The 24,675-nt window shown below is 42.2% G+C and overlaps 1 protein-coding gene across 55 annotated transcripts in view; it reads right to left on the reverse strand.

The window, feature by feature from the left end:
- Positions 1-24,675, reverse strand: part of Kcnma1 (potassium large conductance calcium-activated channel, subfamily M, alpha member 1) — a 712,823-nt gene that overhangs the window by 250,573 nt on the left and 437,575 nt on the right. For all 55 annotated transcript variants that reach the window (XM_017315884.2, XM_017315873.2, XM_017315871.2 and 52 more), the window contains one exon: positions 171-246. In XM_017315884.2, the coding sequence (XP_017171373.1) occupies positions 171-246 (76 nt within the window). The remainder of the gene's footprint in view (positions 1-170; positions 247-24,675) is intronic.

Here is a 24,675-nt window from a genome sequence, read left to right on the forward strand (position 1 = left end):
CCTATTTCTCCCTGACCCTGCAGAGGAGAACGCTGCAAGCCTTACCTTGGTAGGTGAGCTCTCCAGCTCTTCCTGTGAGTAATGTAACTCTATCGTTTTAGCACAATGGAAACATACACTTGGTATTTACAACCCCATCCAAAGGAACCAGACAAGAATGAGTAGCTTACCTTGTTTTAAGGATATTCAGAAACTGCAAAATCTCTGAAAACTGTATCAGTCTGAGAGCTCTTAAAAATCTCAAGCCTGGAAAGAAAAATGAAACAGACATGTTACTTCTAAGGTTTGGGTGTCCTGCTCACAGCCAGTGGCTGCCTGAGTTAGGCCACTCGTGTCTGCTCAGACAGTGTGTAGGCCTTGCAGAAGATAAGTGCTCCAGTACCTTGGACCTGCCTCTTCATTTGGATTCTTCACTTGTTTAATCTTAGATAGTGAATGGGCTTTCCAGTTAAATATGAGCTGTTTGAAACCACATAAGGGGACAAGCTGGAGGAGGGAGCCCTCATTAGGGAAGGATCGTCTCCTCTGATGTAAAGCCCTTTTCCTGAGCTACCCAGTAGTGTGGCAGAATTTAGGTCTCTGAATTATACTGGGAACTTGGATCACTCAGGGTAACCCTTGTGCTTAAGAGCAGATTAAGAATAAATCGGATCACCTTATGACTTTGAGATTTTTTTTTTTAATCTTTATTTTCAGCCCTGATAAAATAAAGACTATAGCCCAGAGAGTTACCTGTGTTCTACAATATTTTAAATTTTCTCCCAGTTAAAAGCAAGATAAAAGAGAAAGGAAAAAAAAAAGCACAGGTCAATAAGATATCACACTTCACAACTTTGGGATTCAACATTTTAATAGTTGCATTTTCACTAATGCCAATTATGTTTTTCATCCACAGCCTCTCTTGCATGGAAGAGTTACAGCTTCTGAGTGGAGAGAGACAGCAATCAATGAATCGTTTTAGATGCTTTGTTTTGTTTCTCAGAAACAGGGTGTCAGGTAGCCAGGCAGACTACAAACAAACAAAACACATAAATAAACAAAAATCAGTCTATAGTAAACTCCTAGTTCTCCATCCTCCACCCCCCAAGTGGCAGAGATGCTCTGCCACAGCCAGCTTCTTCCTTTGTCACTCCTTTTCTTTCTTTAAGGGTCACTCTCTTTCTGTCTAAGTCATGTGACAAAAATGATCCCAATAGGCCGTGGATCTTAAGATCTTCACCACTGCCCTGGAGCCCTGCTCGCCAAATGACATCCGCAGGCTTGGGGAGCCCATTCCCAGGGCATTTCCTCTCCTGGGCGTTCAAAAGCACCTCAAGGGCTAGGCGTGGCCCAGCATAGTGGACTGAGCTGGCAGCTATGTGCACGGGGTGAGAAGTTAGTCTGTTCGCCTTAAGGAGACCGTGAAGGAAGTTTAATGTGCGCGGTGAGATGAAGCAAGCCACGAGTGTCACTGGCGAGCTCACACTGCTCCTCCACAATGAAGCCTGGGTGCTGGGTGCCTTGAACAAAACTGGCCCAGTGTAGAATTGTCTTGCTAACAAGTCAAAACTAAGCTACAGTTCAGAGATGGAAGTGCTGGACTTACAAAGAAAGAGGGAGAGAGTGATATTGGCTCAAAGGCAGCATTGCTCATCAGAAAAGAATCCATCCTTGTGAAGAAAAGGTGATTTTCAGAAGGCATATTCCTACTTTGCTAAAGAATATATATATATATATTGTTAACTGCAACAGGCAGGCATGAGAATCAAGGTAGGTGAAAGGAAAGAGGTTTGGAAGCTGAGAACACAACCTTATCAGACTGCTGGAAGGCTGTCCAACACGGCCAGAATCCAAATCTGAACAGACATTGCCTCAAAACAGTGAAAACAATGTTGAGGTTTGATCTGGTGCTATGTACTGTAATGCTGTGTGCGGCCCCCAAGACCTGGTTGCCCCAAAGATGGCAGAGTCCTTTTCTGCTTGTAGACCCAAGAGAGGCTATGTGATCTTGCCCCAAGTTATTTCTGATTGCCGAATAAAGCCTATAGCTGGGCAGAATTAGGCAAGGCTTAGTATTCTCAGTCTTGGAGTTATGGTAGACCACAAGGCAGGAGAGAAGAAGGTGGAAAGAGGAGAAAAATGGTTAGGAGTCAGGACACTATGGCCCCGAGGGATGGCCAATTGGAGTTAAGAGCAGCCCAAATGAAGCATAGTAAATAATAACTTGAGGTTATTGATGGGAAATAGATTAATAGCATAGGGGATAGATATATACCCAACATTAATGCTGATAAAGGCTTATTATAAATATAAAGATGATTTGTATCTTTTATCCAGGAACTGAATGATCAAAGGTAGGGGTAGAAATTCTATATTGGGATTAAATTGTTTCTACAGCAACAACAAAGAATCAGGGCCTGAGGTGGGGGGGGTGGGGGGGGCAGACACAATGCAGGTAAATGCAGGTAATGGCGTGGAGATCACAGGAGGAGTAAAAGGAAGTACAGACAACTCCGGGGTCAAAAGCAACAGCCAGAACACAGTAGAAAAGAACTCTCTAGAAATGAAAAGAAAAATGGTATGAAATTAAAAGAGCAAAATATATCTGTCTGTTTGTTTGGGTTTTTTTTTCCACGTTCCAAGTATAATACTAAGTTAAACACTGAATATAAGCATCAGACTAGGGGAGGATATTAAACAGGAAGTGTTAGATGCTCTCATTTAAGTATTACGAGTTCCCCTGAAGCTCACATCTGAAAGGCTCAGTCTCTGGCTGTGGCATCAGCGGGAAATGTGCTTTACAGGGAATGTTCTGAAAAAAGATGTTGGAACCCCAGCCTCCTCTTCTCTTCCTCACTTCCCAGCCTCCTCCAGATGAAGAGCTCCATTCTAGCAAACACTCTCCACAGTGGCACTGAGTCCGAAGGAACAGCCAGTGACCATGACTGAAGCCTCCGAAATTGCAACCCCAAATCCAACTTTCCTACGTCTTGGTTGTTTATCTCAGATGAAAAGCTAACACACTGATAACACTTGAGCAAAACTCTGAATTTTTTAACAAACATTTTTTGACAACTACTCAAGTAACTCTACAAGACTAAAATCAGCAACTAAAACATTTTTGAATAGCCCATCTTTGATTTCTCAAGTTGCTCGAACCATTCAGTCAGTCAGTCAATCAATCAATCAATCAAGACATTAAATCAGATCATACATAGAAGGTTGGAGAATACAGTTTCACATTTCAGGCCACCCAGTGATCTTACAACACCATGTCATAAAGTGAGAGGTACTGAACTTGAAGTAGTCATATGGGATAGACCCACTAGCAACATGGCAGCTGTTCCTGCTTTAGCTACACATGCTCCTCTTTGTGTGCTTGTGTGCACAGTTGGATACATACACACACACACACACACACACACACACACACACACACACACACACACACATATATATATATATATATATATATATATATATATCTTCAAACCAATGATAGAGTACCACTGTCCTAAACTTCTTCTTCTTAAATACTGGTGTTTGCAGATTGCCACATACTAATTAATGACTTCCAAGAAGCTAGGAATATAAGGAATGGAGGGGGCATAGAGTCTATCTAGGTCATGATTAGCTTTAACTGTCAGCTTGACACAAACCTAGAGTCATCTGAGAAGAGAGAGATCAGCTGAAGAAATGCCCAGATCAGACTGGACTGTGGGCATTTTGTGAGGCATTCTGCTAATTGTTAATTGATGTAGAAAGGACCAATCCAATATGGGCCGTACCATCCCTAGGCAGGTATGTTTGGGCTATATAAGAAAGCAAGCTGGGCAAACCAGCGAGGAGTAAGCCAGTAAGCAGCATTCCTCCATGGTTACTGCTTAAAGCTCCTTTGAGTTCCTGCCTTGGCTTCCCTGGATAATGGACTATAAAATGTAGAAACTTTCCTTTATAAATGGCTTTTGATCACAGTGTTTATGACAACAACAGAAAGCAAACAAGGACAACCTATAATCTTGTTAGGGAAGCCTGCTTAGTTAGCCCTGAGTGTCTTCCTAATGGGAACTACCCAGAAGACTGTGAAAAACCAAGTGTCTATGGAAAAGAGGGGGGAACACTTGGCTTCTCAAAGAAGTGTTTCTGGAGTGGAGAGTACCCAGACCCCAAACTTGTGGTCACTTCTCTGAACCAGATCACCATCAGACCATTCCAGGTCCAAACTGGGCTGACAGAAGCTGTGCCATTTTTTCTACTGTTGTGGCAAAACATCATAGAAACCATCAATGCTATAAAGAAAACTCATATTTTGTCTCCGTTTCTGAGGTCTGGCCACCTGGCTTTAGGCCTGTAATGAGCCAGTTGAACATCATGGGGCTGGGGGTGGGGTTGGTAGAAAAAGCCTATTCAGATCTCTCTCTCTCTCTCTCTCTCTCTCTCTCTCTCTCTCTCTCTCTGTGTGTGTGTGTGTGTGTGTGATGCAGTGTGAGTATGTAGATGGCTACAGAGGTCAGAGATCAATGAACATGTTAGTTTCTGTACAAGGACTCAATTCTGCTGTGAATGAGATGTAAAGCATGTATAGTTTCATTGCTGGGAAATTCCGTTCATATAAATAGACCACGGGGATTAGTTGGCTACAGCTGCTTGGGTCTGTGAGGGGCCTGATGTTCTGTGCTGGGAACAAGCTCTCGGCTGAGGCTGGGCTGTTGGTCAGGAGATCGCACTGAGGTACCAGCCCATGGATTGGCAGTTCCTGCACCATCCTGCTGCATCTGCAGGCTGAAGACGAAAGCCAGTACAGAGTTTGCCACCCAGCTCAGGATATTCTAAATGAATAGTCAGGGGTACAGTTTGGGCATAGGACATTTGAAAGTTCAGATTCTAAGATGCAACCGTGTTTGGGAACCTCTGGTTTAGAGTATCTTTTCGTTTTAAACCTTCAATTTGTCAATCCATATTGACACATTCATTTATGCTGCCTAAAGAAGCATGCTTTATTTGGACATGCCCCTCCAACTCCCCTACATCGGAGTAATGGCTGAGTCACTTAAAAGCCAATAAAGCCAACATTTTCCCCACTCAGCACACTACCTGTATATATGAACTCAATTTTTGAGGAACATGCTATTTAGCTGCCACTTAAAAAGAAATCAGCGTTGTAATGTGTTATTACGTACAGCACAGAGCATTCAGCATTTGGCAGAGATTCAGTGGGGGGGGGATGGTCAGCAGCATGAAGAGCACTTATTAATTCATGTTTATGGTTAAATATAAAAAAAGTGATTGGATAGGCAAGTCATAGCAAAGAAAACAAGAACAAAATCAAGACTAGATTACGTACCTATGAAACCAAAACTTATGCTAGTGGGAATGGCTCTAAACATCAGAAACTCTGGAACTCCAGACTAACAAAGGAAACCATTATAGGTGAATAACTGAGAAACGAATTGAAAAATATAGTGATCTCTTCCTACTCGAAGATCTTATACCCATTTAATTCACTTTTAAAAAAAATGTAAAACTACACTTTTTGCAATAGATGCAAGAAAGCAAGGGACAGAACCCCTCACGGGTCTCAAAAGAAATTGCTTCTGCCAAGTAATGTAGACAGAATTGACTAGAAGAAAAATAATTCCTGCAGAAATAGGATATAGGATGCAGTAAGAGAAAACATAAAAGCAACTGATTGTCTGTATGTGAAATGAGTTTTTAAAAAAATAAATAATAAATAACAGTAATCTAAAGTTAAAAACCCCTACAACAAAGTGAAAATGAAATAAGGAAATGAGAAACCAAGAGAACAGAGACAGAGATAACAACATTGGTGTCTTGCTTCCGTCAAGGGAGGACATCCTGGGATATATGTATACACACACATTCACACTCATTACTCAGTAAACTACTCTTTAATAACCATTGAACAATTACCAAAACTGACCACATTATTTGGTCACAAAGAAATCTTATTAGGTTGAAATTACAGTAGCCATCTAAGTTAGATTTATCACAAATAATAAAAAATAACAAAAGAATAAGAAAAATAAATAAGCATATCTGAGAATTGTGGCAAGTGCCTTTAAGCCCAGCACTTGAGAGTCAGAGACAGGAAGTCTCTGTGAGCAAGAAGCCAGCCTGGTCTATAGAGAGAGTTCCAGGCCAGCCTGGGCTACACAGTGATTCCTGGACTTAAAACAAACAAACAAAAAAAAAAAAGAAGGAAGGAAGGAAGGAAGGAAGGAAGGAAGGAAGGAAGTGATGGAGGGAGACAAGTAGAAAGGAAGGGAAGGAGAGGGGAGGGAAGGAAAGAGGGAGACAAAGAGAGGAAGGGAAAGAGGGAGAAAGGGGACAGAAAGGTAAAAAGCAGAGAAATATTCTTATATAAAAATATTCTTTACATAGAAGTTAACATTCGATAAAGAACTAATCACAAGTTGAGTGTAAGATTAATTTCTAGGATATTTGGTCAACAGCTGGGAAGAACTTCAGTCACGTTTCATCATAATTAAAAATGATTCAAGATGAGTTAAAATCCAATGTAAATTCTAACACAGAAAAATAATGAAGCTTGCACACTTACTAGGCCATCTATCTAAAATGAGAGGCAAAAAGAAGCAGACAACTTCTGAAATATGAAGTTCACGACTATGAAGTAAGATCAAATTTCTGCAAGTTTTAAAACAAAGATTCCCAGCTAAAAATGATACAACAATAAAAGCGGCGCAACGAAGATCACTTCCAAATTAGGAATACAGTTCAGTGGTAGAACTCATACGTAGCATCTGCAAGGTTCTTGACAAAATCTTTAGTATTTCAAACAGTTAAATTTTTGTAATTTTATTATTTTGTAATCTATTTTTATATTACAGTTGTTATCCCCCTCCCAGTATGCCCTCTGACTGATCCTCACTGCAAACTCCCCCCAAATCCCTGTCTCCAAGAGGATGTCCCCCACCCCTTTCACCCCCACCCCACCAGACCTCCTCACTCCCTGGGGCCTCAGGTCTCTCTAGGGTTAGGATTAGGTACATTTTCTCTCACTGAGGCCAGACCAGGCAGTCCTCTGCTGTAAATGTGTTAGGGGCCTCATATCAGCTGGTGTATGCTGCCTGGGTGGTGGCTCAGTGTCTGAGAGATCTCGGGGGCCACTTCCAGTAGAAAAACAGAGGATCAAGTGGAGGGATGAGATTGCTATCCCACAGTCAAAAACTCTGACCTAGAATTGTTCCTGTCTAAAAGAACTGCAGGGACAAAAATGGAGAAGAGCCTGAGGGAAAGGAGGTCCAGTGACAGGTCCAAGTTGGAATTCATCTCAAAGAGAAGCTCCAAAGCCTGAGATTATTACTGATGCTATGGTATGCTTACAGACAGGAGCCTAGCATAGCTGCCATCCAAGAGGCCCAACAAGCAGCTAAAAGATGCAGATAATTACACCCAACCAATGGACAGAAGCCAGGGACCCTGTGGTTGATTTAGGGAAAAGCTGGAAGAAGCTGAGGCAGAGGGCAACCCCATAGAAAGGCCAGCAGTCTCAACTAACCTGGACCTGTGAGATCTATCAAACAGGTTATTTTTTAAAAAATAATTTCTTTGACTGTAAAAAGTGCTCTATGCTCAAAATATCAAAACAGAAAATCATGGAACAGAAAATATAACTAGGAAAGAGTCATTTGAATCAATTATGTTTGGTTGAAGTGGAAGAAATTGTATCCCATGCAAAACTCAAATCAAAACAGACCAAAGACTTAGATAGAGAGCCAAGATAAGACCCACCCATGTTCCAGCGTGAATGGATGGAATTTAACACGAAACATATGCACAATGGGATACAGTGTAGGGATAGGAGAAGAAAAGCCTGTTTGGATGAGCGGAGAGGACATGTTACATGAGACAAGCAGATGAGGAGAAGTAAATATTGTCTGGTCTCACTCACTCTTTCACTGAACCTGAAAAAGTCAATCTCACTGAACTGGAGACCAGACAGTGGGTTCCCAGGGGGCAGGAGCAGCTCAGAGAGACACAGCTGGTACGACACAGCTCTTGGCTATAAAATTCCAGTTGGGAAAGAGGGATCAGTTCGAGACATACCGTACAATGTGCTGACGATAATCAATACATGTGCTGTGAAGATGCTTTTGAGAGGTTGAAGAAAAAAGGTGATATCACACAAAATGCAGTAAATACCATATTCGTTGCATACCACTAGCTGCATCTCTGAGTTTTGTTTTGGGAGACGACTGCAACAAGTCTTATAATTTGAGGATGGAATTACAAATTGATAGAAAACCTTTTTAGAAGTAATTCAACATTATGAATCAAACTAATCTCATTTCCGGTAATAAAGCCCAAGATGTTACAAAAAATTCTGTAGGAGCAAAGATGTTCATTGCAAAATTATTCATTAAGGAAAAGAGAAAGCAGCTTAGCACTACAGTAGGTCTCCTTAAGTATATACAGCACATCTTCTTTACAGATAATGCGCATGCACAAACATGTAACAAGGAACACACTTGTAGTGTTAAGTCACAGGAGGACATAGAAATTAGAATGGCAGGTATCAAGAGCTAGGAAGGACAAAAACAGGAATTGTTTAATTCCTACCTGAACTCTAATACCAGTCCTTATAGCCACAGGTAAGTGTAGCTCTTAGCCCTTATCAAAAAGCTCTCTTTGCATCAGACAGAATCACTACAGAAAACCACTTGGGGTCAAGCTACAGAGACCACCAATCATGGGGTTCCTGTGCCCAATGGATACAATACAAGTCCTACACTCAAGATATGGGGACAATCATAGGAAAGGGTGGAAAGGTTGTAGGTCTCTAGCCTCTTAATCAATTATTTTTTGAAGTTTTTTTTTTTTTAGGTAGCAACTTGAAAACTTTTTTTTCAAAAAGACAAAACATAAAGTACGCATTTCCCAGTAAAACTATACCTTATAAATATATAAAATTTATATATATTTATATTTAATGAACTTATTACCTTTATAAGATTTTTTTTCCTATATAAGATTTGAGGTATTTTCCATTTTTAAAATATTTTAAATAACATTGATGTTAAGATTTTAGTTCATAATTACTCTGTGGTGGCATTGTGAAGTCAGTAGCAAATCAGGACTATAGGTCCAGTTTTCTTGGCTCTTAGTCCTGTACTAAGATTTAGTCAGGTGGAGCCACTGACTCCAGGCAAGGAGGCCCCTCAGTCAAGGTTTTCCTCTCAAAGGGTTAAATTTGGTGGCCCAGGCATGACCCCAGGTTAGAGTCTCCTAAGAACTGGGGCTATAAAATCTCAGGAGTAACTGAGTTCAGATCAAGAGATTTAAGTGCCCTTTCTTAGATGAGGAATGAGAAGAGATAAACAGATAAATGGGTAATTGATTAGTCATTCCTTGTTCAGATCCCTGGTATCCCAGAAATTCTGTAGGTCTGAGGTCCTGAGAGAACACGAGGCAGAAATCACATGAGCAAACACATCTGGCCTGAAGCAGAGAGCCTGTCCAGGCTTTGCAATTTACTATTCCCCTTTCCCTTCCACTCCTTAATCGTTAAATCCAAGGCTGGAAGGTTCTAAGAAGCCTCTGTAGTTTCCAATTCCTACAGCACCATGCAAATCCCAGAGAGCAATTATTTTTGTGGTATCTGACAAGGTCACTGTCATCTGGCCTTGCAGACCAGAGGAAGGCAAATCAAAACTGTGAGCACCAGAGAGAAACGAGCTGTTCCCTGCACAGGGGGGCTCTTCCATGGTAGTCTCCCATAGCTTAACCATTACAGCTCCACCGTGTATCCTCAGCCTGGGTGCTGCTGGGGCCACCTGACTTTTCATCCCAACCTATAGTTAAACTCTTGGCTTTCCTTCCTAGGTGGAGGTGTAGGATCTGTGTTTCTCACTCCCAAACACTCCTAGACCTTCATTCCTCCAGCTAGAAAATGTGTTATACAAACACTCCTTGCCTGTGTGTGCAACATGCTTAGCAATCTTTTCCCAGGGAGATAGTCTAGGCTGCTTTGTTCTTTACATTTTTTCAGCCCTGACTCCTGTCTGACAGATACTAAATATCAGGTCACGGTCACAATGAGAATGACACCTTCCCATTGACCCATTCAGTGGCTCATTCATTTGCCAATATACTTGTGCTAGTTTCTTTCCTCTTGAACATCCCATTGCTCAAAGCCCTCTTGCTAGTGACATTCACACTGGTTCTCACCAATGCTGCTTCTGCAGAAGCCCATAGCAACTCTTTGCAATAACGGGAGAGGGAATACAGCAAGCCAATGGACACAGTCACATGAATATCTTGACTCTAGACAGTTCACCTGAAAGACGTCCTTTTTTGTCATTGCTAATGAAAAAGTTTGACTAGACTCACCCATCACTTGCTTGCTAATTGGAATTTTGCTAGGTCTAATTAGATTACGCAGGGTTATTTGAGCTGTGCCTATCCACATCAGAATTCTAAGCTGGGTTCCAAGGGGACAATATTTCATTTTAAAGAAGCGCCTGGCACTGCTGATGTTCTGGAAATAGAGCTAAAACTGGGATTTTTTTTGTCTGAAAATGTAAATTTAAGCCATTTATTTGAAACTGTTATGCATTATAGATGGACAGACAAAACCAAATCCCTATTATTGGAAGGTAGTTGAGAAAGAAAAATCTGCTGAAAGGTTTGGCTCCTACCATGTACAGATAATGAACATCACACAAGGCAGGCAGGCCTGCACTGCCAGAGTCCCACTAAAGGACAGAGGGAACTACAGCACCTACTGCTTGTCTGGGAAAGCATCATCTATGCCTCTTCAGGAAACACTGAAATTTACATTAAAAATTACTGCTGCTTAGTAAAAGAAGGTAGCACCAGTCACCTGCCAAATTTTCCCGTGGGCTCTCTTTATAAGCACAATAACATTCAGGAGAGGTCGAGGCTGGTTAAATCCATCTAAGAAGGAAGGCAGAGATTTCAGTCTCGCCTGGCACATTTTGGTATGCCAACAAAACAGGAAAAGGAGGTGGCACTATCCGCCAACACAGACACACATACACACACATACAGAGACACACAGATACACACATACATCCCACATGAACATGCATATACACACACACATACAGAGACACATAGATACACACAAACATCCCACATGAACATACACACACACACAGAAACACACACATACATCCCACATGAACATGCACATACACACACACATACAGAGACACATAGGTACACACAAACATCCCACATGAACATGAACACACACACACAGAGACACACAGAGAGACACACATACATCCCACATGAACATGCACACACACACACACACACACACAGGTGTATGTGTATGTGTATACACATATACATACCATTCACATGCATTACACACAGACACAGACACATACACATACATATACACAAATACACACATTACACACCACAACACTTCCTTAAATGCTGTGCCGTGGAAGGGCAATGCCTCTGGGAATATGGTACACTTGGAAAGAATGACTATAGCTAGGAAGAACCTTACCCCATGAAGCACAAACCCTGCTGCAAGCCACCAGTGACTGCCAGAAGTTCTCTGGTTCTTCTTTCTCAGGAGCCGCTGGCCCAGACCTCACTCTGTAGCCTTTGTGGAACAAATCCCCCAGAGACTTCCTGCGACGCCTGCTAGGAGTGTGCACCTCTGTGGTGCTGCTGCTGGGTGGGTGATGGTATACCAGAATTTTACTGGGGATCATGGCAGAGGTAGAGAGGAGGCCTGAGCTGTAGATGCCCTTTAGATCTGTTCACGCTCAAGCTGATGTTCTTGAAAGATATGGAAGGAGTTTATGCCCCTCTGACCTGTCCTATGGACAAGTTCTTTTGCCCCACACAGTGTGTTTCAATAGCATCTATGACTTCTCCTACCACCAACCCGTTTGCAAGTGGACTCAGATGCGCCAGCCATATCGGGAAGGCTAGAGAGGGTGGGAGAATGCTCCCACACGTTATGTCCTACAAGCTTATCTATCCATCAGCTTCATCCTGGGAATTACCATGTAAGCTCCTTTGGACATGGCTTAGGGGATGGGAAAAGGAAAAGGCTATAATCCCTCAAATCAGTTGCTTCAGAACAGGGTGTGAGAGGGGCTGCCACTTAGGGCTCACCAAGTCACTTCTTTTATGTGAGTGACCTTACTTGACACTGGCGGAGGGCTCATAGGGAGGACTTCTTTATAACATGTGCTACACAGAGAGAAAAACAGGAAGACTCTAACTCTTCTGCCACACCTTCCTCTTACCAACATAACTCAATTATGAAAATCCTCTTCGAAGGCACTCTGCTTGCCAGAGGACAGTGAGCAGAGTCGCCCCATCAGTGCACCTAACCCATTCCCCAACACCCCCCGTCCTCAGCACCGGCTCTCTTATTAACCTAGTCTTGGTTTCAGTCTCTCTCCCTTAAACTACATGCTCAAGCTCTAAATTCAACTAGGCAGCATCTACAGGTTCTGGCTTTAAGGAGAGAGTTGGGTTTGCCTGAATCCACGAAGGCTGCACGTCCAGGATGTAATTAGCACCCTTTTAAGATGAGACACCGGTGAGGGTATTCCTTCCTCCCTTCTGCCATTCCAGCACTCTGTGAGAAGCCCTTCCCCTGTTGCCCTGATTTCAGACTCCAGCCCCTAGAAATGTGGGGAAATAAGTCTGTGCTCTTTGAGCCAGCTAGTCCATGGTGCCATAGCAACCCAAGGAGACTGCATCTATATCTCCAGACCAAAGTGTACACAGAAACACAGCAGCCACGGAGGGAAAAGCACTAAGATTCAAACAGGGGGATACTTAGAATCTGTAGCTTACCACAATTGGTCCCCATCACTGTTTCCAGACCTCTGGGAGAGTTAAAATAACCACATAGAATTTTCATCCTAGGTTAGCTCTTTACCTAACCACTGAGTGTAAAGCATTTGTGACACACAGGGTATTATGTTGGATATTGAGCGATTGTGCAATCTATAAAGAAACACAGAAGTCCAGGAGAGATCAAATTACAGGAGAGAAGAGAACAGAAAGGCTTCCTACACTGTGGTTTACTTAATGATTTGCTTAAAGTCTTCCTTTTGCGGTTCTGAGTATGTACATATGTGCATGCTACATAAATGTGTGTGCATGTGGAACATGTTGTGCTGTGCCTGCTAGAAGATGCTTAACACTATTTCTGGATCATGATTAAGTAACAGAGAGGCAGTTGAATAGAGATGGCAAAGCCAAGGATGCCTATAGTCCCAGCATGCAGGGGCGGGGCCAGGGCCAGAAGGGGGGGGGGGAAGAGGGGGGAGGGGAGGGGCAGAGGCGGGGCTAGGGCAGGGCAGAGGCAGGGGCAGATCTATGTCAGTTCAAGGCCCATCTTGGTCTTCATAGAAATTTCCAGGCCAGCGAAAGATACACAATAAGAGTCTGTCCAAAATACATACATACATACATACATACATACATACATACATACATACATACATAAATAGGCAGGGACCAGGGATTGGAAGAGAGGGAGGAGCATAACAAATACCTTGAAGATGGAAGAAATGGCCTTGCTCTCTTGGCTTAAAAAATCTTCAATGTGTTTAAAATGACATAAAAATGACAGGAAGCTAACTTTGTAACACAAGGAAGTCAGAAATGATGGACAGAAATGTAAGTCCTATGGGAACTCAGGGAATAATACAAAAATATGAAGAACATTATATATATATATATATATATATATATATATATATATATATATATACAAGTTTTGACAGCCAGATGAAAGGATTATGCTCCTGTAAAATCCTGTAAAAGTACAACTTTCTCAAACTGATACAATAAGAAGTGAAGACATAAACAGCAGGGCTTTTTCTTTTAAAATTTTAAATTCCAATTGGAAGCAAACTCATAAAAACCAGGTTTTGACTGAATTGGCTTCTATTGATGAGATCTCTCAATGTTTTTGGAGAGAATGATACTGGTCTTAATGGTTTCTTTCAGAGAACAGACGAAAATAAAATGTTACAATTTATTTCATGTAGACAGAAGAACCAGAATGCCAAACCCTGGTGAGGGCATTATTTATTCATGATATATATTGATCTGCATGTTTAATAAAGTTCAAAACTTGTTAAAATATAAACCATGAGATAATATTTATCATAAACTGATATATCAAATAACTTACAGAGCTACAAAATAAAAGTAGATAGATACAACTAGTAATTCATTGCCATGGCTGTAAAATTAGGCAATAACACCCCCTCCACATAACTATATACATTAAATGCTTTTTATTCTGGAGATACCAGTGATCAAACCTAAGACTTTGCATAGACAAGCACTCTAACACTGAAATAAAGCAACATCCTCCATGCAGATTAAATACAAGGAGAACTGCACTGTTCCCTACCCAGGAACTTACTCCCAGCAGTTTCCTCTGTCTACACACCAAGGCTCTAGGGTCAAGCCAGATGACCCCACATGCTGTTCACAAAAGCTCTGTCATAACTGGACAATATGATGCTCTGCTATCAACAGCACAAGTTCTTATCAGCCCATGAGGCAAGTCTCTGGCTTCTTCCTATGACGAGTCTTTCAGTTTGATAATGCCACTGACATCTGGAGCCGCTCATGCCATGTGGATCATTGGGGAGGCATGTCATCTTGGGCACATGGTCCATAAAAGCTTTTCAAACCTAATCTCCAGTCTGAGACTCAAAACACACAACCAAAAAATAACAAAGAAACTCCTTGATAAATCTGAGTGTCTTGAAACTTAAAAGGGAGGACCCAGAGGGAGAAGCCAGCTGTCTCGGTTCTAGGGAGGCTGGGGCAGGAGGATCATGAATTTGGATTAAGCCTGGGCAACCTGTCAAAAAGAATTATAAATAATCAAATAAGCAAATGTATGAATGCTTAATCAAAACTTCGCTGTCCTAGGAAAATGTACAAGGAGTGATGGCTCCTCTCTCGAGCATGGATCTATAGAAGAAAATAACAATGATAGCGAAGAATCAAAACCCAAATCTTGACCTATATACGGACTTTGCACTCCTCCTCCCAGCGTGTCCCAAGTACTATCCTGAGTCTTCTTCCCCAGGGAGTCCCAAGAGGCCTTGTTGCTGAAAGCATTTGGTTGCTAACATGCAATGGTGACCTTCACCCATAGAAACCCCCAGCCTTTCACTTTTGCACCAGATTTGCTTCCTTAAGAGATGAGTGATCATGACAAAAGAACAGAAGGATATTAATTCATCCATTGAAAAATGTTGATGAAGAAATAGATTCGGATATGGTTGGGCACCTCAATGAAGTCATACTAGATAGTATGCCCAGACCATGTAAAAGTGATGGTACATTCATTCAACCATAGATTGTCTTTTATTAAAAATCTTTCAAAGGAAAAAAAGAGGAAAGGCTTAAAATCTGGGCTAAGAGATGTAAATTCCAGCTTTGGTTTGACCCTGGTAGTACAGGCTGATACTCATAGCTACTTAAAAGTCTGAGGCAGGGGGATTACAAGTTCAAGGTTTGCCAGGAATACATAGTAAATTAGAGACCTTGGTAACTTAGTGAGACCCTGTGTCAAAATAAAAGAAAAATAATTAACAGAGCTAGGGATATAACCAAGGAGTAGGGTGCTTGCCTATTACACACAAAGCCCTGAGGTCAATATCTGTAAATCTTATACTGAAAACAAACAACAACATTAGTAAAAAAAAAAAAAAAAAAAAAAAAGTTCTCCAGCACAGCTAGTATTTGGGAATAAACTATGGCACATTTCTTCAACTCAAAGTAGCTCAGTAGAGCTGTTTTAGGAAACAAACAAACACCATCCATCACAATCATCCTTGGCACATAACACAAGTGGTCCAGATATGCTTGTTGCTGTTGGTAATATGAGGGAGATATGGGGCCAGACAAGCTGGGGATACAAATGTGAATTGCTATCAAATAGTTAGTCTTCAAGCAGCTTCCCATCTTGTAGAGAACATTACCATCCATCTTTGTATTTAGCTAGGCTAGCGCTATAGTTTAGATGTCAGATATCCCTCAAAGATCCATGTATTAGCAGCTTGGTTCTCAGGATAGCATTACTGGAGGCAATGGAACCTTTAAGAGGTAGGCATCTGATTAGGGGTCTTTAGGTCCCTGGGGACAAATGGGGATCATAGGACACTGTCTAGGTTCTTCTTCTTCCTAATAGTTCCTAGCCATGGAGTTAAGGGTTTTGCTACATTCTCATGACACAGTGTCCTGCCTCTTCACAGACCTTAAAGCAATGAATCATAGACTGAGTCCCCAAACTGTGAACTGGAAATAAGCCTAGTGATCTCAGGTATCTTGTTACAAAGATGCTCACCTTTAGTTTTACTTTAAGGGAATATCCACCTTAGCCCTCTTTCCTTGAATGTTCACTGATACTCTTCAAAAGAGATGGTATTATGCAGGAGGTACATCTAGGGTCAGACAATTATACTGAATTCCAGCTCTGCTCCTCGGTGGGACTGAAGGCTGGTTCTATGACATTTGCAAACCTTTTACTGCTAAAGACAGCATCATCCTTCTAAGGACAAGACTGTGATGATTAGTGGATCTCATATGTGTTTTCAAATGTCTCATCATATAGAGCATGCTACATAATCACTCCTGTTCTCCAAAGTCCCTTGCAGGTGCTCAATGGATTAGTCCCCACTGAAGCAAACATCTTTCTGAGAGTTGTTGACCACAGTGGGAGAGGAATGTGGATAAAGGAAGAAAGCTATAAGGGAAGGAGGGAGGTCAATTCTGAAGCTAGAAGTGAACTGATAGCCTATTATCTGCTGTTGGCAAGTAAGTTCTATGCTTAACCAATTAAAGAGTCAACCAATGCCTGTGGTTTGAAGCAGAGAACATGAATGTTAAGGCTGCATCTATTATAACCAAACATGTATTCCTTATGCTATGACTTACTACCAGAGTTCCAGTTCGGTCAAACTCAATGCCATTGGGTCAACTCCTTTTCTCTCTTGCTAAAACCAAGGACCGAGCACCTGTGTTGTGTGATCAGCACTCAGGATACAAGGAAGAGTGTGCTTCTCTTGAATCCTTGACTGAACTATTCAGGAGACTCTTGCCCCATCTCCAGTCACATGGCTTACCCATCTCCCTGGTCCTTCTCTCCTTCCCCTTTGCTCTATCCTTCCTCCCTGTTGAACAATAACCTCCTTGATTAACCAAGCATCTAGCAAATCATATCCAGCACATCCCCCCGCCCCCCCGCCCCTTCATCAGATGCCCATAAACATCACCAACTTGCTGGTCCTTGCTGTTGCTACCGTTTCCAAGGCAATGGCCTGAGAGGCACTGTGGGGACTGGCATAATGTGTGTAATATTGGGGATAAAACTGTCTGGACTCATTCAATCTCCTCTGCCCTGAGAGATCAAGAAAAGAAGTGGAATAATCCCCTCTAATCTGATTCCTGTAGGGAGCCCCAACTGGGAAGCTGACACATGGCCCTACACTTCCCTCCGGACTAACATTTGGACCTATAAGTGACAGATGGCCATCTGAGGCCACTGAAGTACCCATAGGTTAGATTTTTTTGAGATCTGGACTTGAGCATACTGCAGGCCCAAATATATCTACATGGTTAAACACCAGCAACAAGGAATACATAAAGACAAACCCAAAACATTCTAACTGTAGGGGGGGTTGGACATTATTGGGTGCCTCAGAATCAGGAGAGGAATGAGAAGAAGATTCTTTCAGAACAAAATTGAAGGAGGCATTCTGTTTTTCAGGGTGACGCTGTACTTGAACAGTCTTGAGAGTAGGAGCCTCCTTAAAGCTTACATCCAGGCCTTTCCCTTGCTTTGCGCTGGTCTCACCCTGCCTGGACAATGAGTCTATAGTGGAAGTTCATCTCTGAAATGGCCTCACACCTCCTGTCACCTACGGCAAGGAAGAAGAATACTGGGTTGTAATAATCATGATCAGGAAAAGCCTACAAAGCCGACCAAACGATCAACCTCATTCTAGAATTAAATCCAAGCAGAGCGTCGGTGCCAGAGGCTTTGAGTAAAGACTGAGGAGCTGGGTGAATTATGGCTTCAATTACAGTTTACAAAGAACAGAGGTGATCCTTCCAAGTGGGAACTCTTGATTTAGCTTTCTCTATTAAAAAAAGAGAGAGAGAGGAAGAAGAAGAAAGCAGAACAGCAGAACACTGAACCTTAGGTCAGAAGAAACATTTTGCAAAAGCCCCCGGTTTACTATAGGATTAAGCTAAGTTTCATTCTGATGCTCAAAATTAACTTTAGGCGAACCTGGGAAATGGACATGGCGTGACCTCTGGTGGGGGCGGAGAGCAATTTGACAGGAGGTGCTGTCCTGGCTGACTTTGCTAGTGTATTCCAAGGTTCTGCATTAACGCCATCAGCTTAGAAAATCCAAACTAGACATGTGTGTGTGCATCACACGAGTGGTGTGTGTGTTTGTGCGTGTATGTGTGTGTGTGTGTGTGTGTGTGTGTGAGAGAGAGAGAGAGAGAGAGAGAGAGAGAGAGAGAGAGAGAGAGAGAGAAAACAGATGGTGAGTAACCCTGACTTTATACATTATATAACCTCAACCATGGCTACTTAGTCTTGCCTTAGGAATGCAAAAACTGACCACAAAAAATATGAAAATAAAGATCTTGGCTATGAGCCAAAAAAATTTATTCCCTCACACAGGTTGGTGGATCCAATTCAGTCAACAAGTCATAGTTTGTCACCTTTTGATGAAGGCAATGCTTGGAAGGGAGAAAGGAGTGACTAAGGATCAACAGGTTCTCCCAGCTTCCCTAAGAAAGATGTTGGGACATTTTTTAGGTGCTTCTCAGCCATTCTGTATTCCTCAGCTGAGAATTCTTTGTTTAGCTCTGTACCTCATTTTTTTTAATAGGGTTGTTTGGTTTTCTGGAGTCCAACTTCTTCTTTATATATATTAAACATTAGCCCCCCCCCCCCCCCCATCAGATTTAGGGTTGGTAAAGATCTTTTCCCAATCTGTTGGTTGCCTTTTGGTCTTGTTGGCAGAATAAGACCTTTGCCTTACAGAAGAAGCTTTGCAATTTTATGAGGTCCCATTTGTTGATTCTTGATCTTACAGAACAAGCCATTGGTATCCAACATCCTTAATCATCAGGGAAATGCAAATCAAAACAACCCTGAGATTCTACCTCACACCAGCCAGAATGGCTAAGATCAAAAATTCAGGTGACAGCAGATGCTGGTGAGGATGTAGAGAAAGAGGAACACATTCCTCCATTGCTGGTGGGACTGCAAGCTGGTACAACCACTCTGGAAATCAGTTTGGCAGTTCCTCAGAAAGTTGGACATAGTTCTACCACAAAATCCAGCAATACCTCTCCTGGGCATATACCCAGAAGATGCTCCAACTTGTAATAAGAACACATGCTCCACTATGTTCATAGTAGCCTTATTTATAGTAGCCAAAAGCTGGAAAGAAACCCAGATGTCCCTCAACAGAGGAATGAATACAGAAAATGTGGTACATTTACACAATGGAGTACTACTCAGCTATTAAAAACAACGAGTTTATGAAATTCTTAGACAAATGGATGGATCTGGAGGATATTATCTTGAGTGAGGTAATCCAATCACAAAAGAACACACATGATATGCACTCACTGCATATAAGTGGGTATTAGCCCAGAAGCTTAGAATCCTTCTTAGAAGGGGGAACAAAATACCCATGGAAGGAGTTACAGAGACAAAGTTTAGAGCAGAGGATGAAGGAACAACCATACAGAGACTGCCCCACTTGGGGACTTCATCCCATAAACAACCACCAAACCCAGACACTATGGCAGATACCAACAGCAGCCTGCTAACAGGAGCCTGATATAACTGTCTCCTGAGGGCCTTTGCCAGTGCCTGGCAAATACAGAAGTGGATGCTCACAATCATCCTTTGGACAGAGCACAAGGTCCCCCAATGAAGGAGCTAGAGAAAGTATCCAAGGATCTGAAGGGGTCTGAAGCCCCAAAGGAGGAACATCAATATGAACTAACCAATTTCCCCAGAACTCCTTGGAACTAAACTACCAATCAAAGAAAACACATGGTGGGACTTGTTGCTCTTGCTGTATATGTGGCAGAGGATGGCCTAGTCGGTCATCAATGGGAGGAGAAGCCCTAGGTCCTGTGAAGGTTCTATGTCCCAGTATATGGGAAGGCCAGGACTGGGAATGGGAGTGGGTGGGTTGGGGAGCAAGGGAAGGGGGAAGGGGGTAGGGGATTTTCGGAGGGGAAACTAGGAAAGGGAATAACACTTGAAATGTAAATAAAGAAAATATCTAATTAAAAGAAAGTGGGGAAAAAAAAGGAAAGATGTTGGGAATGATCACCTATTGGTAACTCTTTCTTTTTCCTGAAACACTCACAATAGCACCTAAGATTCACTTATTTAATTTTCCTAGAACAACTCAGGTGCATATAAATAACTTCCACTCATGCAAATGCTGAATACTTTGAGATCAGCAGCAGGAAGCAGAGTCAGGAACTTTGCATTTGCTTAGAGTCAGTCAGCCTGCTGGACTAGAGTGCTTTACTTCTGATTTCCACACAGGAGCGCTTTCGGGTTATCTTTGTAATGTAAAATGTTAAAAGAGAGTTGGTTTCTTGCAAAGAATGGGTAGCTGCCTCTCAAAATGTGGGGTTTGAAATTCTAGTTGGTCTTGTTAAAAACTCCAGCCAAGATTAAGCTAGAGGGACTGGAGAAATAGCTCAGTGGTTATGAACACTTGTCAGTCTTGTAGAGGATCAAGCAACCATATGGTGGCTCACATCTATCCACAACTCCAGCTTTAAAGAATCTTATACATTCTCCTGCCTACCCAAGGGAATCCAGGCAAACGTGGGGTGTACATACACATACACTGGCAAAACGTATGCATAAATTTTTTCTTTAAATCCTAAACTAAGCTAGAACTCCCTTTTCTTAATTCTAAAGTCTTTGCATCATGTACTTATTTTAGCAATTGTTTTCCATATAGTAAGTATAAAATTTTTATCGGTACTCTTGTCACTAATATCCACTTTTTGGTGACGTTCACTAATTGGCTATTAAAACTCTGTTTACTGGTATACACTAGGAAAGCTGGGGCAGCAGGACACAGATTGGATCTCTAAATAAATACATGAAGTTTTTTAGGAATGAGAAAAGAGATATGCTCACCTTTTGTTATTAAATATTTTCTAAACTCATTTAAGCAGTTAAAATATTATGTTAGGCAGCTTCTTTCACTGCTGGGATGCTGTGTTCACACCCACTACCTCAGAAAATATCCATGTCCAATCACAAACTGCATCCTGTATCCTAGCTGCCCCCTAGGTACAAGGAGGTCAGGAATGTCAATTAACCATTAACCATTAACCAACAAATCTGTCTGCCTCAACCATTCAATGAGGATAGGGACTAACATTTCCGTCCTCTCATGGAACCAGTGGGAGAGGCCCAAGAGCATCAGCCTTAAGGTCAAGTGGCAACAGGTGACATCTTAGATGTCCTCACATCTTATTGTCCCACTGATGAAGATGGATCACTCTTCGGCACTGACTCTTGATCCTTGTGTACAACCTACACATGACAGGAAGAGTCTCACAGATAAGAAAAACTCCAGCTTCTTGGGCTCAGACTATGAAAATGCCTGCAGGGTCATGATTTATGTGAAGATGAGTAAGGTACATTTACTGCTTTATCAGTCTCAGTACGTGGAGCCGCCCCTCCCACCACAGTGGAACTGCAAGCGTAAATGTCCGCTGCACTCACTTTGTAGTTTATACTGTGTGTGTTACCAACAGCCTGCACTGTGGGCCTGCAAATCAAATCAAACCACCATTATTCTGGACTGATTATCCAATTAAAGGATGAAATAGGCCATTCTTTTCTTCTTCCTCCATCACATGCCTGCCTAATAGTCATTGTACTGACTGCAAGGAGGACCCACGGAGGAAGTAAACACGCGTGCATTTCACACCCAGTGAGCTAAGCGGGAGGATACAATGGAGCTGGAAAAAATGAATTGCTCAGCCTTAAGCTGCAGCATCTATATTACACAGTAAGTTTTTTCCTGAGAGCTGCTCAGTGAGAAATACTGTAAGGCATGATGCTGTCTCTCTAGAAGTATAAATAGTAACCCCCCCCCAAAGCAAATAATAATAATCAGTCACTCATTGCAACACACTCTGTATTCTAAGAGCTCTCCAAAACCTGCAGATACTGCAAAACCATAGGGCAATTGGCAGTTCAAATGTCTTTGCATGGAATTCTTTGATCAGCACTGCCAAGGGAAATAAAAGGACAATCAAAAGTAAACTGGGGGTCTCTGGTGACTATGGCAACTGGAGGAAATAAGTAGTCTCTCAGGGGTGCTTCAGCTCAAGGCCTTGCCTTCAAGGAGCCCTGTGCACCCTTTGGGATTAAGAGACAGGAGGGACCTGAGAGTTTTGGTAATAGATGACCTAAAAATGTCCCTTCTAGATCTGTGGTAGTTTGGATCTGGAGTATAGCTTAAAAGTTCCTGTGGCTGGGAGAAGTTGTCTGGTGAACTCCAGTAGTCAGCCCATCTTCTATTCCCCAGCAGTGAGTTTACCACACTCAGCTTTGGCCCTGGAGCCTGGGATCCATCCACACTAGGTCCCAAGGTTTGTGTAGCAACCGTTTTACAGAATGACTCCCCAGCACCAAGGCTTATATGCTAAAGGCTTGGCTGCCAACATGAGGCATTACTGGAAAGTGGTGAAGCCTTTGGAAGCTGAGACACCTGGAAGGCTGTTTGATCTTGAGATCTTGCCTTTGAAGGGGCTTTTGAGACCATAACCCCTTCCTGTTTCCCTTCTTTTCCAGTCCCCAGAAGGTGAGCAGTTTTGCTTTGTTGAATGCTCCTACACAGATGTTCTACATCCTCACACGTTCAAAAGCAACAGAACCAGCAGGCCATGCAACAAGACCTCAGAACCTATGAACCAAATAAACCTTTTGGCCTTGAAGTCCCTTATGTTAGGTGTTTTGTCAAAGTAATGAAAAGCTAGCACAAGATCAAGTTTCTCCACACTGTAGCTCTCTGCTTCAGAAGGTCATTCGACCCACAAAGAAATATTAGGACTAAACATAGCCAAGGTATTAAAAAAAAGTTAAAAAAAATACCCCCATAAACCTGCAGTTTCTATGGCTCCTTTGCAACTGGGAACAAACAAGAGCCTTCTCTGAGCACTGAATCAGTCATGGAAACTTGCTCTTGGCTGCTGCAGATTCTGCCCTCCCAGCTGGGCCTATGTACTTGAAGGCTGAAGCACATGGCTCATTAGAATTCCTAATTCCTGAATGATCCCACTTACCCCAGCACCACAGCATCAGGAACAAGATGTTACATCTCAGCGCATTCACCTTGTGGATGGATCGTTTTATAGAAATGCTAATTGTACTTGCTAATTAAGAGAGAGGATTTCTTAATTATTATTATCCCAGGCAGTAAAATCATCAAATTGGCAAATCTTGCCATTTTCTCTTGCATGTATCATGAACAGAAATCTGGTTCAAAATCAATCTGCTGAGTTGCTTCCTTGGGGTCTTAGGGGTCACAAAAGAGCTGACTATAATAACTCCTCATATGGAGGTCAGTACAAGTCTGATCCAGAAAGGGACTCCCGGTCTTAAAAGAGGTCAATCTCCATCACCATCAACAGACAGTTTGTGGAACTGAGCGGTTACTGTGACTAAGGGCGAAGACAGGTCTGGAACTGTTTATTTCTGTATATTGCAAGAGATAAGGGGTTCAAGGACATCTCTTACACCTTGTCAGTTTATTACCTGGGATAACAAAAGCCATGAAATATGTACTCCATTGGAGTCTTGATTACATTGAAATCTTGGCTCTACCATTTACATACAGAGACCTTCTGGATTCTCTCCCTTCCCTTCTGTGTGCGTGAGAGTATGAGCATATATAGTTGTTGTTTTAGAAAGTGGGATGTTGCAGTTTGCCTGCCCCCACTAAGTAGAACCTGAAAAAAACAGCTCTAATTATGTTTTTTTGGGGGGAGTCGATCTCATGGGCCCCAGGAAGGGAATGAGGAAGTGAAAGGAGAGACGTTTAAAGCAGCAATAAAGAATTTGCTTGCACACAAGTGTCATCAGGAGTAACTGAAGCACCAGGCTCCCAGGGAACTGTAGCAGGCAGCAAGTTTCTGCACATGACTGTACATGTCCATGTGTGTGGCTTTCCTATTGCAGGGGCCAGGGGCCAATGTGCTGCTCAGTCACTGATTACCTCTATCTTGTTCTTGCTTAAGGAGTTTAGAGATCATGACCTATAGGAGGCCCACAGGCAGCATTCAGTGACTACACAATGAGCTAATGCCTGCCATGCAAAGCCCAGTACATGAATGAAGAGTAATCACCAAACCCTTACTGTGGTTGAACCCTTCTTCAGTCTACTTTTTACAGTTCCTTTTATCCCCCACAACATCTTATGAAAGGTGATTGTATTAGTTAGGGTTTTACTGCTGTGAACAGACACCACGACAAAGACAACTCTTACAAAGGACAGCATTTAATTGGGGCTGGCTTACAGTTTCAAAGGTTCAGTCCATTATCATCAAGGTAGGAAATATGGTAGCATCCAGGCAGCCATGATGCTGGAG

This window comes from Mus musculus, chromosome 14 (assembly GCF_000001635.26).
Source record: "Mus musculus strain C57BL/6J chromosome 14, GRCm38.p6 C57BL/6J".
NCBI classification, from domain to species: Eukaryota; Metazoa; Chordata; class Mammalia; order Rodentia; family Muridae; genus Mus; species Mus musculus.